Source organism: Crotalus tigris, unplaced genomic scaffold (assembly GCF_016545835.1).
Source record: "Crotalus tigris isolate CLP2741 ecotype Arizona unplaced genomic scaffold, ASM1654583v1 scf7180000018879.704157, whole genome shotgun sequence".
In the NCBI taxonomy this organism is placed as follows: Eukaryota; Metazoa; Chordata; class Lepidosauria; order Squamata; family Viperidae; genus Crotalus; species Crotalus tigris.
In genome coordinates, this window is record NW_024097253.1 from 294,808 (window position 1) to 313,677 (window position 18,870).

The 18,870-nt window shown below is 37.2% G+C and overlaps 1 protein-coding gene across 6 annotated transcripts in view; it reads right to left on the minus strand.

Moving 5' to 3' along the window:
* Nucleotides 1–1,303: 1,303 nt before the first annotated feature.
* Nucleotides 1,304–18,870, minus strand: part of SH3KBP1 (SH3 domain containing kinase binding protein 1) — a 158,697-nt gene continuing 141,130 nt past the window's right edge. For all 6 annotated transcript variants that reach the window (XM_039357217.1, XM_039357215.1, XM_039357216.1 and 3 more), the window contains 4 exons: nt 16,936–17,061; nt 7,015–7,280; nt 5,747–5,810; nt 1,304–4,993 (listed from right to left, as the gene is read on the minus strand). In XM_039357217.1, the coding sequence (XP_039213151.1) occupies nt 4,952–4,993; nt 5,747–5,810; nt 7,015–7,280; nt 16,936–17,061 (498 nt within the window). In that variant the 3' untranslated portion in view covers nt 1,304–4,951. The remainder of the gene's footprint in view (nt 4,994–5,746; nt 5,811–7,014; nt 7,281–16,935; nt 17,062–18,870) is intronic.

The following is an 18,870-nucleotide window of genomic DNA, read 5'->3' on the forward strand; positions in this document are numbered from 1 at the left end:
CCTGTAGGTGTTCATTGATTTGTTGCTTATCTTTTCCAGAATCTTCCCAGATATCGAGGTTAGCCTCATAGGTCTGTAGTTTCCTGGATCTATTTTTTTTTTTTTGAAGATGGGAACTACATCAGCTCTTTTCCAGTCCTCTGGTAGTTCTCCGGTGCTGCAGGATCTTTGAAAGATATAGTTCAGTGGTTCTGAGATTACATTTGCCAGTTCCTTCAGAACCTTGGGGTATAATCCATCTGGTCCTGGTGATTTCAACTTGTCTAGGGTGGACAGGTGCTCACTTACCATTTTCTTGCCTATTTTAACTTGTGTTTCTGTTTTTTTACAGTACTATTTTTGATAGGTTGGACTGTTTTTCCCCTTGTGTAAAGACGGATGCAAAAAACAAGTAGTTCTTTCTCCCTGTTGCCTGTTACCTTCTTGCCATTTTCTCTTACTAATGAACCAATTGTTTCCTTGAAATTTTTTACATGCTGAGAACAGCTTTTTTTGTTATTTTTTACTTTTGTTACAAGCCTTAGTTCATTTTGAGCCTTAAGTTTCTTCATTTTGGCAGATTCGGGCTATTTGCTGATATTCTGCCTTAATTATGTGCCCCCCCCTTTCCACTTTTTATACTTGTCCTTTTTGTCTTTCAATTTATCAGAGAACTCTTTATGTAGCCATGCTGGTTTCTTTTGAGAGCTATTATTTTTCTTCTTCGTTGGTATTGTGCTAGACTGCACTTTTATAATTTCACTTTTCAAAATTTCTCAAGCTTTTTGAGTTGTTTTCTCCTTAAGGATTCTCATCCATGGAATCCTTGCAAGCTCTAAGTTTCTTGAAATTAGCTCTTTTAAAGTCCAAGATTCTAGTTTGACTATGTTCTATTGTTTGTGCTTGCATAATGTTGAATTCCAATATTGCAGGATCACTCCCCCAAGTTTCCTGTTAGTTCAACACTTTCTGTCATTTCATCTCTGTTAGTGAGAATTAAGTCCAATATGGATGATCCCCTACTTCCCTTCTCTACTTTTGGGGAGATAAAGGTTTCTGCTTGGTTTGTCAGGAACCTGTTTTATCTTCCACCTGGTGCAGAGTTTGTCTCCCAGTTGATGTCAGGGTAATTAAAGTCCCCAATTACTATTGTGACGTGCTTCCTACATACCTTAGTTAACTGACTAGCAAAAAATTCCATCTATTACCTCTGTTTGGTTGGGTGGCCTATAGTACACACCTATGGCAATGTCATTTCCCCCCCTTAATATTGACCCAAATATTCCAGTTCAAAAAAAAAAAATTCAATGCACTGAACAAAGAATTTCCATAAAATCTCATTTAATCTTATTTTACAAATCACAATACATTGGACTCTTGATACAGATTTATAAAATGACAATTTACCAACATAACAGGAAGAGAAAAAGGAATTAGAACCCTGATTTCAGGTCAATCAATGCTGAACTCATTTTTTTTAAATAAGATTTTAAAATGTCTTCGTTTTCAAGGCTGACTTTTAATCTATATTGTAACAAGTCACAGTAAGTTTTTCAAGTGAATGAAATCAGAAACCTATTAAACTATTCCAAGTTTCAAATATATATAAATTAGAAACACTACTTGTCCTCCTGTTGGATTCCCACAATGCTGAAGCTAGTAGCTATACATCTTTATTGCTAGAAAACCTCTAAGAGAACTAGAAAGGTCTAATAGGAAAACTGGGGCAGAGCCAGTTCAGCCTTAGATTCAGGCTCAATAACTGTTGTCATGCAAGAGACACTTCCAGACAATCAGGGTCCACTTCAAACTGGAATCTCATCAGTGCATCCTTTTCCTAGGCTGCAGTTGGGTTTTGAGTGGCAATGTTGAGCCTGCTCTTCACAGGATGGGACAAGATGTTGGCATAACAAGGGCAAAAACTTTATTAAATTTATTTTTAAAATAAATATATTATTATTACGCCCAACATATTTCATCATTTTTACTTTCTGCCATGTTGAAGTTACACTCGAATACATTCCATGACACAGAGACTACTACATCCAAGGCAAAACGATGTGGACACACAAAGAAACCAAATATTCCTCCTAAAATATTCATTAGGACAGCAATATCTGATGCAAAAGAAAAGTTTCTTTGCTGCAATAATAATGCCTCATCAACCCTCCATCTCACAGTATTTTTAGTAATCTTTCCTACCAATTTCCATGGTACACATGCATTTGCATGTAAAAATACTTATTCCCACAAAAGCATTCAGAATGGCATGCTAATAAAGAATTGCCATGACCATGGACTTAGGGCGTTTCAAGGTCCTACAGCCTTTTGTCCACTTTAATTATTTAAGCTAATGTCTATAAATCATGACACTATAACACTGCCTAGACCTCTTTGTTGCAGCACAATGTCCTACACTCTTAGGTTATGACTGGAAATCAAGTTCGTTTTGTAAAACAATAAGGGCTAACACTTTTTTTACATGAATGCTGTGAGGACAAAGAAATTAGTTCCATGATTTACTTTCATGCTTCAATGTAAAACACTCATCAAGATGATTTGGTCATTTTAACACATAAATCCTAATGTAATGTTAAAATCCTGAAAGATATCACAGTGATACATTTTTGCTTAGTGTGCTTGTATCAATGTTAATAACAAAAAATATACATGACAGATACAAGTATTTGGATGCATTATTAAATCTCTAGCCTGAATGTTCTTTCCTGATATGAAGCTATTAATAAACACAATTGTAGGACATTTTTGGGTGTCATGGCAATACTTTTAAGTCTCCTATTTGATAACAAATAGAAGTTAGCAACTTTAAATGTAGATATTTAAATGATAAATATTAAATGTTTATATTTGATATGATAAAGTCACCATGTGATATTTCATGTAAACTTCATAGCTCTGTGAAAAGAGAAATACTAGAATTCTATTATATAACCAAAGATGGATATTTCAGCAGGACACATATCTCAGCTATTCAAGAACACTCAGTGCAATCCTATGCAGGTTTATCTACATGTGAGTCTTACTATTTTTAATGCTTGTTATGTAGTAATGGTACTAGGATTGTGAAATCAGGCTGCAAGCTTACATACCATTATCTGATAATATATTTTACTGAACTGAACAAAACCCATGCACAGGATTGCACTATTAATGTACTATGAAAATAAGAAATCCAGCTATAATTTTGTTACGAGTGCTTTTCAAAGATCGCACATATATTATGTAAACACATATACATTCCTTTGCCTTTAAAAGCTGAAATCTTCACTATCTGTATAGAGATGTAAACACTGCTTTGATATAAGTCATTTGGTAAGATGCCAGTATAGAAACCATTCATCCCAAATTTGCAGGCTTACAAATTGTTTAAATGAGGTTAATATCACATAGTTCTCTGTGCATATAATAATATAATTTTCTCTTGTTAATTTTTATTTTATCCTTGTTTGCTCTTAGATGATGCCTGTTCTGTCCACCCAAGATGTGCAAAATTGGAGATAAAAGTGGGTGTTTAACGTTTGAGTGACTTTAAGCAAAGTGAATTCTCAGAATAATCATAATATACTATACTAGTTAAAATAAAGCTGCCTCAAACTCAGTGTGGTTGTTACATCATCAAGCTGAATCAAATCAGATCAAAATTGAAGATTTTGATGAGCAAGCAGTTAATATGCTGAAAGACCAACCTCTAGTGCAGGCATGTCAAACTCAAAGCCCGCAGGCCAGATCTGGTCCATGATGTGTCTAGATCTGGCCCGCAAGCAGACTAGTACTAAGAGGTGACTTGAGTATGTATGTATTGGGGGGGGGGCGAGCTGAAGTGCCGGCAGTACCAGAGAGGCCTGGAAGAGAGTCAGCTGGAGCTGCGGTGTTAGTGACTCTGCTGAGGCCCCAGGATCAGTGTGCGCTACTCCAGATGATTGGGGCTTCCAGCAGCCTTGGAGGGTGGCTGGCAGCCACATGCAGTCTTCAGGGAAAGAGTCAGCTGGGGCAGCCAGGGCTTAGTGGGGACCCCAGAATCAATGCACGTAGCTCCAGCTGATGAGCACTAGGTGAAAAGGCCAGCCGGGTAATGAGTGAACACATGGGGGAGGAAAGGAGAGGATATAAAAGGAGGGGTTTTGGCAGGAAGCGGGGGGGGGGAGAAGGCAATAGGGAGATGTCAGTGAGGCAAGCCTGAGGGAGAGAAGGGGACAGCAACTGGCCCTTTGAGGGCAACCATAATGCTGATGCGGCCCTCAATGAAATTGAGTTTGACACTCCGGCTCTAGTGGATAGATAGGCCTCATTGTGATAGCTACATTTCTAAATTCTGGACTACAACTAGTTCCAATCCGTTTTTGGCAAAAGAAGGCACAAATCATTGCAAAGACCAGATTTTTCTTTTTAAATATACCCTTTGTACACAAACATATGATTCAGCTTGTAGTTAATTTTTGGACATAAGATTGCATAAATAATTGTATTTAAAATAACACACATTAAGCTGCTTTAAGAGAAACAACCCCCCCTCACCCAATAGCCACATTCATTTCTGGATATATGCAATACAATACAAATATTTTAAGAGTCTATGACAAAAGACAATTTAAAAAGTCAAACTCATGAAACCTGTAAACTGATAAACAATTTACTTATGGAAAATATCATTAAAATAGTACCACTATGAACTAAACTGCCTGAGTTTTCAATTTGCCTGTGAACGTGAAGCAGAGAAGATTTTAGCACAATAAGAAAAAATTCAGTCACAACCAGTGCCATCTCAAGAAAGTGTATCACATAAAAAAAATTGTTCTTCACTGGAATTTGTGTTGTGCTATTAAATTATTGTGCTAGTTGTCCAAACAAAGAAATGTAGGCAGATCTTTTAATCATTTGGCACAAAGTTATTTTGTTTGGGGCATAAGTCTCTGTCACTAAGAATTAATACAACATTCCATTCATCCAGAATTCACTTTGATTGAAGAGCTTTCTTTATATCATTAATTTCCATCTAAAAAGAAGAAACACAGATTAAATTATAGCCAACTAGTTATTTTATCAAGTATTTAAGACACTTTTAATTCACTGTTCAGTTCAACATGCAATTTAATTTAATGTGAGAAATTATTAAGAAAGGGAATAAAATCAGTATGTATAAACTGACACAATATCAAAAATAGGAACCCACAATGAGAAATCATTTATATTAATTTGACTTAAATCACGAGCATATTGAAAGAGTTTTAGGAAGGAGACTATAAGGGGAAAATCTGACACAAGGTATCCAGGGCTAGATTTTTCTTTTCTTTTTTAGTTCAAAGGAACTGCTTGGAAAAGGAATATTCCAAGAAAATTTAAAAATATTTGCCCATGCTGTGTTTTCCACACAAACTGTTCTATAAAGCTATTATTTGCCTATCCAGAAAAGCATACAGAAAACACCAACATATTTTCTCTGAATAGAAAACAGTCCTAATGATTAGAAAATAATACAACGATGAAAGGTTTATCTGAATGAAACACTGACTTAAATTTTACTGATTTTAAGCCTCTCAGAATGCTTTTGGATAATATTTTCTTGGCAATTATAAAACTTCTTATATAACTTAATAAAATTTCCAATATTTTTCTGTTTTATTTCCTCTTTTTCCTATTTATTAAAAATTGTTTTATATTATACAAAATGTATTGGATTATTACAAGGTTTCATTAAAAATCCTTTCAGTTATAAAGCTGATTCATTTATTCATTCATATACAAGCACCTGTAATCGTAGCCGAATCTTTTTTTCTTCATCTAATTCAGACAGCAATTGCTTAATTTCTTTTCTAGGAAAAAACACAAAATTTTAAGGACCATATTTCCAAGGGACCAATGCATTTTTCACATTTCATATCAATATAAGCTATAATGTAACTATATTATACCAGTTATAATTTTTTCTAACTTTCCCCCCCTAAAATATAACTGCTCTAATGTAATTTTAGACTTTACTTGGCCCTTACTGCAGAAATCAGAACTTAGAAGAATTTTTACTATTATATTCAATAAAGGCTAAATTAATCATGAACCCAAACAGACATGATAAGAAGCAAAAAATCCTTTAAGATCATGTAAAAAAATACAAAAATTGATTTAGTCATTCTGGTTCTTGAGTACATGTATAATTAATTACAGGAAATAGGAGTTTTAACCAGCTTTCTGATTTCTAAGTATTTTGTGGGAATTAGAACAATTCTATGTACATATTACAAAAACTGGCAAATAGAACTTTCATTTTCTTTCAAGTACATCAATAATGTTTAAATTCAGCCTTAAACTTTAAGATCAATTAGTATTTACAAATGCTGAAAATGCTGTTAGGCAGCCAAAAATGGCAAGAATTATGTACAAGATATATATCAGCACATTTGAGGACACCACAATTAAATACATACTGTATATAAAAATATTGGTGGGAGGAAGTGCCTAATTTAACTTCCCAAAGTAAAACAGTTAGTTGACCCCAGATTGGAGAAAGTTTTTTTTTCCGGACAGTTCTGCACTTATAGCCACAATAATGATAAAATAATACAAATTCAATATAATTTAATAATGTAAATTCTCCACCATTCGCTTCTGTCCAGAGATGTTAGATTTTGGGATATGACAAAATCTGAAGTACACTGATTAAATCATTATTTATTTATTGTTTATGTATTTCTCACCTTTAATATTTTTATATATTATTTATAGGTTATTTTGCATTAATTAAGTACAGTTTTTGATTTTCTTTTTGTATGCTGTGTAAAGTCAAATAGTTTAATACAGGAGATAATACAAGACTGTAATAAACAAACAGAAAAATTATGCTGTGGAATACAGCTTTGAAAGTCTTAAATTTATAGTCTTTGCCTGCCGTTCCATTTTTATCTAACAGCCTGAAAAAGATACAGTTGAACAAGTTCATTGATAAAGTTAATGGAATTAACAACAACAAGAACTCATATTGTGCTACTTGATTAATACAAGGAAAAATATTGGAACACTCACTTCTGCTGGTCTTTCATTGTTTCAATGATAGTGCGTAGCTCTTTAACTTGTAACCTTAGTTCTTCCAAAGCTGCTTCACCTTCGCTTGAGTGATCAGTCTTTAGCTTTCCCTCAGTACTGAACAAAGAAGGAGAATTTGACCTGTGACCTATGGTTCCTACTGAAGCTGGATGAAGTACAGATGAAGAAGATAAGGATGAAGATAAAGCACTTCCACTTGTTAAACCTCCTGGCTTTGTAGGCAAAGAAGCTTTGTTATCGGACACCTGTGAAACAGATAACAAAAACATTTGGAAACAATATATTGGGATCAGCAAGTTATATTTTTCCAGCTGTGTCTTGTTTCAACTACTTTAAATGGTCATAAAAGAGACAATGTAATTTTCTCACAATTTTAAATATTGTTTTAAAAGCAAGCTTGATCTTGAGGCAGACAATCAACCATGAGAATGTTGGGCAGACTTCATTCTGAATTGTTTTTTCTGCCTCAAAAGAATGCCAAAAAAGAAGGGGGAAAATGAGAATATGAAAAAAGAATATAAGTCTTGTTTCTGTACTATAGTAGAAATAAAAATTAAGGCATGACATTGGGTTTTTTCTTTTAAGCTATTGAATTTAGCTAACCATTTTGCAGCACAGAGATGCTTTAGAACTACCATTCCACAGTTATACGAGTATTGTAATTGAAGAAACTATAAAATGAACGTGAAGAACATGCTTTACAATAATAAATTCTAAAATTCAATCCCAGTAAACTCCATGTTGTATGTTAAACATATTTTTCAGGAATCTGAAGATGAATAAAGAGTATTTTCTTATTACATGCTTCTGGAACTATCATTCCATAGTTATAGAAAATTGTAAAGGTAAGTGTATAAAACACAGAAACTAAGATTTTAAGGAAAAAATAATTGCAACATGAAATGAAATATTTGCCTGCCAGTTAAGCATAAAATTGAAATTTATAATTTAACTCAAGATAAATTCAATGTGAATGGATTCTATTCATTTGAAAAAAGCAACAATCAATGTCTACCTGAGCAGAAAATTTCTGTTCTCAGTTATTTTGGGAGACAACATTTTGCTTGCTATATAATTTGTTTTGTCTACTTGAAGGAGAGGCAATGGTGCAGTCCCCTCCTGAATATGTCTTTTCAGTGTTGAGCTATATTAATCAATTATCATTCTGTCTTTAGCCTCATCTTTTAAAGGATGTGATATAAATGAAATGGATAAAAGAGTCCACTTTCAGCCAGAAATAAGGTCTAGACATGGGACAAAAAAGGCAATGGTCACTCTGGTCAATAATATTTGTCCTACTTGACTTCTCCATAGCAATCAATCTTTTTAGATTGCCTACCAAGGTTAAGGGCAAGGTATCTAGTTCTACAATGGTTCTTCTCTTTCATAAGTGGCTGCAACAGAATTGGAAGAATAGCAAATCCTGAATAAATTATCACGGGTTTATTAAGATTCCTTATATTCTGTAAGGGAGAAGCATGAAGCTGATGTAGGATTTGATTCAGTCAAGATGCACATGTGATTTTTTAATTTTTGCTTCATCTTATTTGGGAGGTGGAAGAATTGCTGAAATCAGAAGTTGAAAATCTACAGTAATGTTCTCCAATTTAGCACCTTACAGATGTGCTAGGATTCCAATTTCCATGTTCACTGGGAATTCTGGGAACTCTTGTCCCAACAAATTTGGAGAATGTTTGGTTAGTGAAGAATGGAATATAGAAACTAGAATATATATTAGCTGCTTAATGTTTGTGTTATTTGTGCCTCAATGTAATAATAATAATATTGACAAAATTACCATCAGTCAATTTCAAAAGGGAGCTTCACTTGGAACAGCTTACTTCCTGTGACAATAGCTTTAACACCATCAAACAATATCTGCCTATTCAAGATCCTTGGGAAGGACTTGATAGGTGGTTAAAAATGCCAAATCCAGTTTAAACATCTGGCTGACTTTGTGACCATCCATGATAATAATAATTGAAAGCTTCTGAAAAAGAAATTTACTGTTATGTCAATTGTGATTGGAGCTCTCAAAGTGATACCTAGAGGATTTCTCAAAATCTGAACATATTGAATTTATCATACCTGAACATCTTAATTTCCCAACAAAACAAAACCCCATCCTGGTTGAAACTGCCTATATTTTAGACGCTAACTTAATAGCGTTTAAATCCTTGTTTCAAACTTAATTAACTTTCACCAAACTTAGACTGTGAATCTAACAGTAGAATGCCCATACATTATACTGTGCTGTGGTGTCTGTGCTATGCTATACCAGGGGTAGGCAACCCAAAACACTTAAAGAGCCACTTGGACCCGTTTCCCACCAAAAACAAAACACTGGGAGCCGCAAAACCCTTTTGATATCTAAAATGAAGATAACACTGCATATATCCTTTTTTACCTTTATTATAGGTGTGTGTGTGTTTGTGTGTGTGTGTGTTTGTGTGTGTATGTATGTGTGTGTATATATGTATATGTGTGTGTATGTATGTATGTGTGTGTGTATACACACACACACACACACACACATACACGTACACATACACACACAGGTAAAAAAAGGATATATGCAGTGTTATCTTCATTTTAGATGTCAAAAGGGTCTCTCTCTCTCTTTCTGTCTCTCTCTCTCCCTCCCTCTCTATCTGCCCTTGGTCTGCCAGTCCTCTTCCCCCGTTCTCTTTCTTTCTCTCTCTCTCTCTCTTTCCTCTCTCTCTCTTTCCCTCTCTCTCTCTCCTCTCTCTCTCTTTCTCCCCCCTCCTATCTGCTGCTCACCTGGCAAACTTCAAGCTGTTGTCCAACAAGCTCAGGGGTAAGCAACCTCGTCTCTTTTATGACTCATGGACTTAAACTCCCAGAATTCCTGAGTCAGCCTAGCTGGGCTAGCTAGCTCTCTCCTGTCCTTCCTGCTTCCTGCTTCCTGCAGAGATGCAGCAAAGGGAGGAGCTCCGCCCAGTAAACTTTTCAGCTCCTCGGAGAACACTGTGAGTGCACTCTCTTTTACACATACACACAGACACACACACAGAGACACACACACACACACACACACAGGGAGAGAGAGAGAGAGAGAGAGAGAGAGAGAGAGAGAGAGAGAGAGAAGCAGGGAAACGCAATTGCCTCTCTCTGTCTCTGTCTCTCTCTGCAAAGGCAGAGGAGGCTGGGAGCCACAGGGGAAGGCTCAAAGAGCCGCATGCAGCTCCGAAGCCGCAGGTTGCCGACCTGTGTGCTATACTATAATATACTATACTATAATACAATACAATACAATACTATACTATACTATACTATACTATACTATACTATACTATACTATATATATATATGGAACACTTTGAAACCCAAGCTCTAGAAAAATCTGAACACAAACCCAAACTCTGGCTCAGATACGTAGATGACACCTTCATAATCTGGCCACATGGGAAAGAAAAACTGGACAACTTCCTCATACACCTCAACAGCCTACACCCCAAAATACAGTTCAGCATGGAAACAGAAGCTAATAACCAACTTCCCTTCCTAGATGTCTTAGTCTACAAGAAATCCAATGGCTCCCTAGGACACACCATCTACCAGAAGAAAACACACACAAACCGCTATCTGCATGCTCTCTCACACCACCACCCAGCACAGATCAACTCCGTAGCCAAGACACTCATCTCTAGAACAAAACGCTTAGCTGATGAACAACACCTAAAAACCGAACTACACACTCTCACTAATGTACTTACATCCAATGGATTCCAACGAAATAAGATTACCAAACTAATCCAAAAAGAAACCCCCACTAAAACCCAAGACAGAGAACAAGAAAACGGCAAAGCCCTCCTCCCTTACATAAAAGGCACCACAGACAGAATCAGTAAGATCCTCCACAAACACAACATTAAGACAGTATTCTGCCCAAACAGAAAAATATCCACCATCCTAAGAAACTCCAAAGATAAAATTGAATTAGAAAATCAAGGAGTATACGAAATCCCATGCACCACTTGTCCCACCACATACATCGGACAAACCAACAGAAGAATAAGTGCACGCATTGAAGAACATAAGAACTCAGTCAAAAAAGAGGAACCAACATCTTCCCTGGTCCAACACCTTAAAGCCACAGGACATGAAATTGACTTTAAAAATACCAGAACCATTGCCAAAAGTGAACATTTTAATAACAGAATAATCAGAGAAACCATCGAGATAGAAAAACGCCCACACAGCATGAACAAGCGAGATGATACCTCCCGCCTACCAGTCATTTGGAAACCCGCCCTTATTGACAAACGACTCCCTAAACACAAAAAATGATATCAGACCCACACTCACAAAAACCACACAGGATGTCACCACCACACATCCATGCAAAAAGCAAACCCAAAGCCACACCGATGATGAGGCACGACCACAAACCAGAAGCCAGACCACAGCTGCATCATTAGCCACTTGAAACCCCTCCAATCCATACATGAAGCAAACTGACACCCACCATGAAGTTGAGGCACGACCACGAACGCGAAGCCAAAAAATAGCAATGCAGGTCACCATTTTAAACCCCCCTGCAACTCAGACTAACCTGAGCACAACAAAACCCCCACCAAACAAAACACTCCCCCAGCCAATCAGAGCACAGCCAACCCCCCAGCCAATCAGAACACACCTCCATCCAATCAGAACACAGCCAAGCTCTCATCCAATCAGTTCATACCCCCACTGGCAGTTAAAAGGAGGAAACAGCTACAATCACACATTGCTCCTAGAAACACGAAGCCGAAAGCACCAGCCTGAAGATGACGAATGAGACTTCGTCGAAACGTTGCCAAGACACTTCCAATTTTACATGGGAGAAAACCCGAATAACCAAAGACCTACATACAAACACCCGCGAAAGACTCAGAAAACATATATGTATGTATGTATGTATGTATGCATGCAGGTAGGTCTTGGTGTATTCGGGTCTTTTCCCGTGTAAGATTGACAGTATCTTGGCGACCTTTCAACGACCCACTCGTCATCTTCAGGCTAGGGTCTCAGAAAAAACATATATATATATATATATATATATATATATATATATATATATATATATATATATATATCAATAATGATGGTGAAAATGCGACTCCCGGGCATAATTATAAATGGAATGAATAAAGCGCATTCACCAGGAGAGTTTAAAGTTAAAATACTTTAATTAAAGTATTTTACTATATTAAAAGGTTGCCAAGCTTTCGTTGGGAAAACTCCCCAACATCTTCAGGGCTGAGAGACCGTTTCTAACAAGGTGATTCAAACGGGTTCCATAGACGTCTGCACGGGGTTCCTAGACTGTGCTAGCATTCCCTGCTGAACAGCTGATAGGTGGGAGGGGGAATCGGAGTAAAGATTTCTTCTGTCGTTCTCTCGAGCACTTTTGTTCACATTTCCGTCGACCTCAGGGGGTATTGTTAAAGTTATGTTCCGCCCTCTCCCGGCAGTATTGGCTCTCGTTGCAGTGGGGGGGTTTAGTTTGCTGTCATTGTGTATCCTACCATGGAGGCGGGGCTTCATCGGCTGCAATTTAACATCTTTCCTCTGCTGCGTGCTCCCGTATTTATCTTCGCCCGCATGTACAAGCATCAACTGGATGTGGTATTTTTCAATGTTTGAATCATCCTCCTCCATCATGGTATCCCCCATGCTCATCTTCCCTCGTAGGTTAATATTCAAGTTAAATCCCCCCCCCATTTCTGTGAGCAAAAGTCTGTTGGTATTTGGGCAGATTCCCCGCTCATGTTACTTCCCCTTTTATCAAGCGAACGGGTCGTCATCACATGTTTTTTCTCCCCTCTCTGTATGGGATATCCACCTTTATTATTATTATGGGTAGTGCTAAATTTAGTGGTTCTATCCTCAAAGTTCTTAAGCGCTCCAATGTCATTATTATTGTTTTCTCCAATTAAAGGGGGTGTGGTTTCCCCTTGATATTGTTGGGGGGTTTCTGGGTAGTCTATATCAGATTGTTTCTGGTAGGGAGGAGGTGTAGCTCCTGGTTTAGAATGTTGTGGATGTTGATTGTAAGGTTTGTGATATAAAGGATGATGGTTTGAGTTCCATTTTCGTAGCGCTTGTTGTGCTGGGTGCAAGTCAATGTGACTATTGATTGAGTTGTTATTCGAGAACCAGGCTTCTTTTAGCAGCCGACCTCCCTTCGTGGCATCACTGGCTATGATAAGGGTGTTATTGAAGTCAAACTGATGGCCTTGTTGTGCCATATGCATCCAAAGTTGTGAGTGTGGTTCGCTTGAAAACTCGCCTCCACGAACACAAACTGGCCATAAAACGAGGCGAACCACACTCACAACTTTGGATGCATATGGCACAACAAGGCCATCAGTTTGACTTCAATAACACCCTTATCATAGCCAGTGATGCCACGAAGGGAGGTCGGCTGCTAAAAGAAGCCTGGTTCTCGAATAACAACTCAATCAATCGTCACATTGACTTGCACCCAGCACAACAAGCGCTACGAAAATGGAACTCAAAACATCATCCTTTATATCACAAACCTTACAATCAACATGCACAACATTCCAAACCAGGAGCTACACCTCCTCCCTACCAGAAACAATCTGATATAGACTACCCAGAAACCCCCCAACCATATCAAGGGGAAACCACACCCCCTTTAATTGGAGAAAACAACAATAATGACATTGGAGCGCTTAAGAAATTTGAGGATAGAACCACTAAATTTAGCACTAACCATAATAATAATAAAAGTGAATATCCCATACAGAGAGGGGAGAAAAAACATGTGATGACGACCCGTTCGCTTGATAAAAGGGAAAGTAACATGAGCGGGGAATCTGCCCACATACCAACAGACTTTTGCTCACAGAAATGGGGGGGATTTAACCTGAATATTGACCTACGAGGGAAGATGAGCATGGGGGACACCATGATGGAGGAGGATGATTCAAACATTGAAAAATACCACATCCAGTTGATGCTTGTACATGCGAGCGAAGATAAATACGGGAGCATGCAGCAGAGGAAAGATGTTAAATTGCAGCCGATGAAGCCCCGCCTCCATGGTAGGATACACAATGACATCAAACTAAATCCCCCCACTGCAACGAGAGCCAATACTGCCGGGAGAGGGCGGAACATACCTTTAACAATACCCCCTGAGGTCGACGGAAATGTGAACAAAAGTGCTCGAGAGAACGACAGAAGAAATCTTTACTCCGATTCCCCCCCCACCTATCAGCTGTTCAGCAGGGAATGCTAGCACAGTCTAGGAACCACGTGCAGACGTCTATGGAACCCGTTTGAATCACCTTGTTAGAAACGGTCTCTCAGCCCTGAAGATTTTGGGGAGTTTTCCCAACGAAAGCTTGGCAACCTTTTAATATAGTAAAATACTTTAATTAAAGTATTTTAACTTTAAACTCTCCTGGTGAACGCGCTTTATTCATTCCATTTATATATATATATATATATATATATATATATATATATATATATATATATATATCCAGACACTAACAAACATTTAGATATATAGTATGACAAGCACAGATATAGCAATGAATTTGGTCTAGAGAGATGTGCCACAGTAGCAATAAGTTGGGGAAAAATCATAATCAATAATGGAATTGAAATGTTGAATGGCTAACCCATCAGGAGCCATCAGAATGAAGCCTACATTTTACAGCTGGATAACATCAAATGTGAACAAGTAAAAATATGATTAGTACAGAACACATCCAAAGAGTATGAAGAGTGCTAAAGATAAAATTAAATGGTGGCAACACCACCAAAGACATCAATATCTGGGCCAGGCCTGTAATATGATATTGTACTTTAGTTATTAACTGGACACAAGGTGAACTGGACTGTTTGGATCAAAAAGCAAGAAAGCTGATGACTATTCACTATGCATTACATCCCCATAATGATATTGATAGATTATACTTGCCCATAGAAATGAAGGCAGAGGTTCACTTTGAGTAAAACTAATTGTTGAAGAAGAAAAACATGAACTGGCAGATTATGTAAAAAAATCAACAACTGACACGTTAAAAATTGGAAGTTTGTACATGTACAGGATTTTTTAAATATAATTATGTAATCAAAGCATGGATAGAATGCAGGAAAGGAAAAGGATTACATGGTCAATTTCTACAAATGATTGGGGGGAAATGGATAAAGATAAAACTTGACAATTGCTTATAATTGGAACATTAAGAAACAAGGCATGATTTTGGTTGTGCAAGAGCAAGATATTCAAATAAATATAATCAAGGCTAGGAGTGAAAAAATTATCAAATTATAAAGTACAGGTAGTCCTTGAGTTATGAGTATAATGGAGCCTGCCCATTCCATTCGTAACTCGAAAACTCGGAGTGAATCTTGTACCTCGAACAAGATCACTCCCTTGCTTGTTAAAACGCAGGTGGTTCGTTAAGTGCACATGAGGTATCTCAGGGTGGGAAAGGCCATGGAGGGCCTAGTGATGGAATAGGCCCCCAAGGCCTCCCCAACCCACTAAGATAACTCATGTTTACCCCTCCCTTCCTGCCACACCAGACTCACCTTCAAAAGATCTGTCTTCTCTTTGCCACAGTTCCTGCTGCTGTCTGGATCTGAGGCTGGGAGATGCTTCCGCGGCCAGAGGCTTTCTCCAGGCTGCTGACACCCAGACATGGGCTGCTGGCTGCTGGCTGCTGGCCGCAGAAGCGTCCCCCAGCCTCAGATCCACATGGCAGCGGCCTGTGATGTCACGGTCCGGCCTCCGTAGGCATGTGAAAGCATCCCCCAGCTTCGGTTCTGTTCTCTGTTGCAAAGAACAGAGGCCTAAAGTACCATGAGATCATGCAAGATCAGTATTGTGAGGTCTCACCCCACTGATTTCATGTGATCTTGCATTACTTTAAGTCTCCATTCTGTGCGAACTCACCAAAGGCCTGGAGCAGCCAAGAAAGGGAAGGATCTCGAGCTTCGCAGAGTGTGTATTGAAGGCCTAGGGAGACCCGGGGCAGGGGTGGGGAGGGAGGGAATAACCAGGGTAAATGTTGCAGAGCCTCTGCAGTCGCTCGTAAGGGCGAACGATTGCCATGGTGTTGCAATATTCATAATTTCGGGACTTGCTCGTAAGCACTAGGGGGCGCTTACTGTATAACTTTGAATGAGTGTTAAGTGAACGCTTGTAGCTTGGGGATTACCTGTACAGATTGTGCAAAGAAGCAGAAGAAACAGTAGATCATAGCTCTTGCAAGAAGATCATGCAAACTGATTATAAAGAAAGATAACACAATCATCAAAACGATTTACTGGAACATCTGTAAAAATTATCCTGTACCAGTAATGAAAAATTGATGGGAATATGTAGTTGAAAAAGTAGTAAAAACTGAGCAGGTTAAACCATTTTGGGATTTCCAAATAAAGACCTATAAAGTCTCATAACACAACAGATATAAAAGTGGCTGAAAAGAAGAAAGTGTGGATAATTTATGTAGAAATAGCAGAGAATAGAAAAATAGAAGACAAGGAGTTGGAGAACATCACAAAGTGTAAAGATCTGAAAATTGAAATTGAAAAATTACAGCATAAATTGGCCATGGTGGTCCCAGTGGATACTGGGTGCCATGCCAAAAAATCTTGGATGGCACTTAGAAAATTCACAATTTTCATCTGTTGCAAAAGGCCAGAGTGCTTGGATTTGCACAAATACTATGCTACTACATTAAGACATCCTAGTTCTTGAGAAGAACCTAATGCATATGAAGGCCAATAGCACTGAAGAACTGGCAACTGTCATTTCACATTTTTGTCTATAAAATAATAATATAATGCCACATTAAGAACTATAGGTACCACCCTTGTTGAATGTTACATATAACTTAAGTAACTTACAAGTGAAATTGTAACAGTCTTTGCTTTCTTTAATGGCTCAACTACTTTATGTGGTAGGGAAACTTGTTCTTCTTTCTCATCTTCAGGACTTGGTGAATCAAAAAAATCAGGACTAGAAAGTGAAGACTGTGGAAATAACATAATATATTATTTTATTTTCAAGTATTCAAAACATGCACTTACTCTATAACATTTCAGTATTGCTGTAATTAATCTGAAAACAAAAATAATTGTTTGTTATAAATGTAACTGTTGTAATTAATCTGAAAACAAAAATAATCCCCTGTTAGTCACACCTTATGTAATTTCTCATTAGCTGCATGCTTACTAATATTGACTGTGGCAAGATACTGATATGGCCTTCCAACTATGAACTGCTTCCATCAAATCACTACCAAACTACTGAAAGTAAATCCCATCCAGTACAGGTAGTCCTCAATTTATGACCACAATTGAACCCAAAATTTCTGTTGCTAAATGAAAGAGTTAATAAAGTGAGTTTTGTTCCATTTTATGACCTTTCTTGCCACAGTTGTTAAGTGAATCACTGCAGTTGTTAAGTTAATAACATGGATGTTAAATGAATCTGCCTACCCCATTCATTTTGCTTGTCAAAATGTCATAAAATGTAATCTCAGACCCTAGGACACTGCAACTGTCATAAATATGAATTAGTTGCCAAGCATCTGAATTATGATCATGTGACCATGGGGATGTTGGAATAGTCATAAGTGTGAAAAAATGGTTATAAGTCACTATTTTCAATGCTGTTGTAACTGAACCATCACTAAATGAACTGTTGTAAGTTGAGGACTACCTGTAGTCCAATATCTTCTGTCATCGCCATTTGACCTTATAGGTTTTGATTTAAGTGAAGTATAAGTTTGGATATTTCATAGACTTGTATTGCCTATATGAAAATAAATACCACTTTATTGATTTCTGGGCACTGATCACCTGTGTAGATCAAACACTATTTATCATAATTGGATTTCCAAAAGAAGGAACATATGATGTGAAGCATAGAAGCTTTTGTCAGATTTGTTTTTATCAATTTATGTTTGGTATGTATGATTACCATTTATTTTTTAAATTAGCAAAAAATAGTGACAAAATAAGGAAAGGTCCTTTTTTTACTCTAGCCTTTCCTGTATGCATATTTATGGTTTCACCATTATTTTTTTTAAACTGCATGTTGTTTTATACTACTTTATGCTATTTTAAAATCTCATAGTTCTTCTAACATTTTGTGCTATGTAAACTGCTTCAAGAGAGATATGGGAAATAATATACAAATATAATTAGTAAATTAAAATAGAAACAAGTAGAAGATATATGATTTTGAATAGTGGGAAAAGGTAACGGGGGAAAAAGAATATTTAAGTACACTAATGCAAAATAAGGAGATAAAATGATTAAAATCTTAACAGTGTGAAAAAACTTTCACTGAATATACTATGCTTTTGTTGAATGTTATCCTACACATGACTTTCAAGAAGTATATCTTACTGAGTTGCTTCAAGGTAACATGCATGATTTAAAATTGCTTAAGTAAAATAAGAAGCCTGAAGAAGAAGTAAAATAAGTGGTATAAATATAGAAATATCTTTGTATAAGTGATACCATTTTATTGAAGTACAGCTGCCAATTGTCCATTTATGCTGAAAATACAGAGCATTGGATAGGCAACTTGTATCTCAGAATCCCATAGACCAGGGCTTTTCAATCTTTTCACCCACTGTACCACTTTTAGGATATGGCAATATTCGAGCACCACCGTTCGCCTAGCAAGGTGTCAATAACTTGATGACCAAGCAAAAAAAAAAAAAAAAGGGAAAAAGTGATAAAGTACAGGTAGTCCTCGACACAACAGTTTGCTTAGTGACTGTTCGAGGTTACAACGGCACTGAAAAAATGACTTATGACCATTTTACA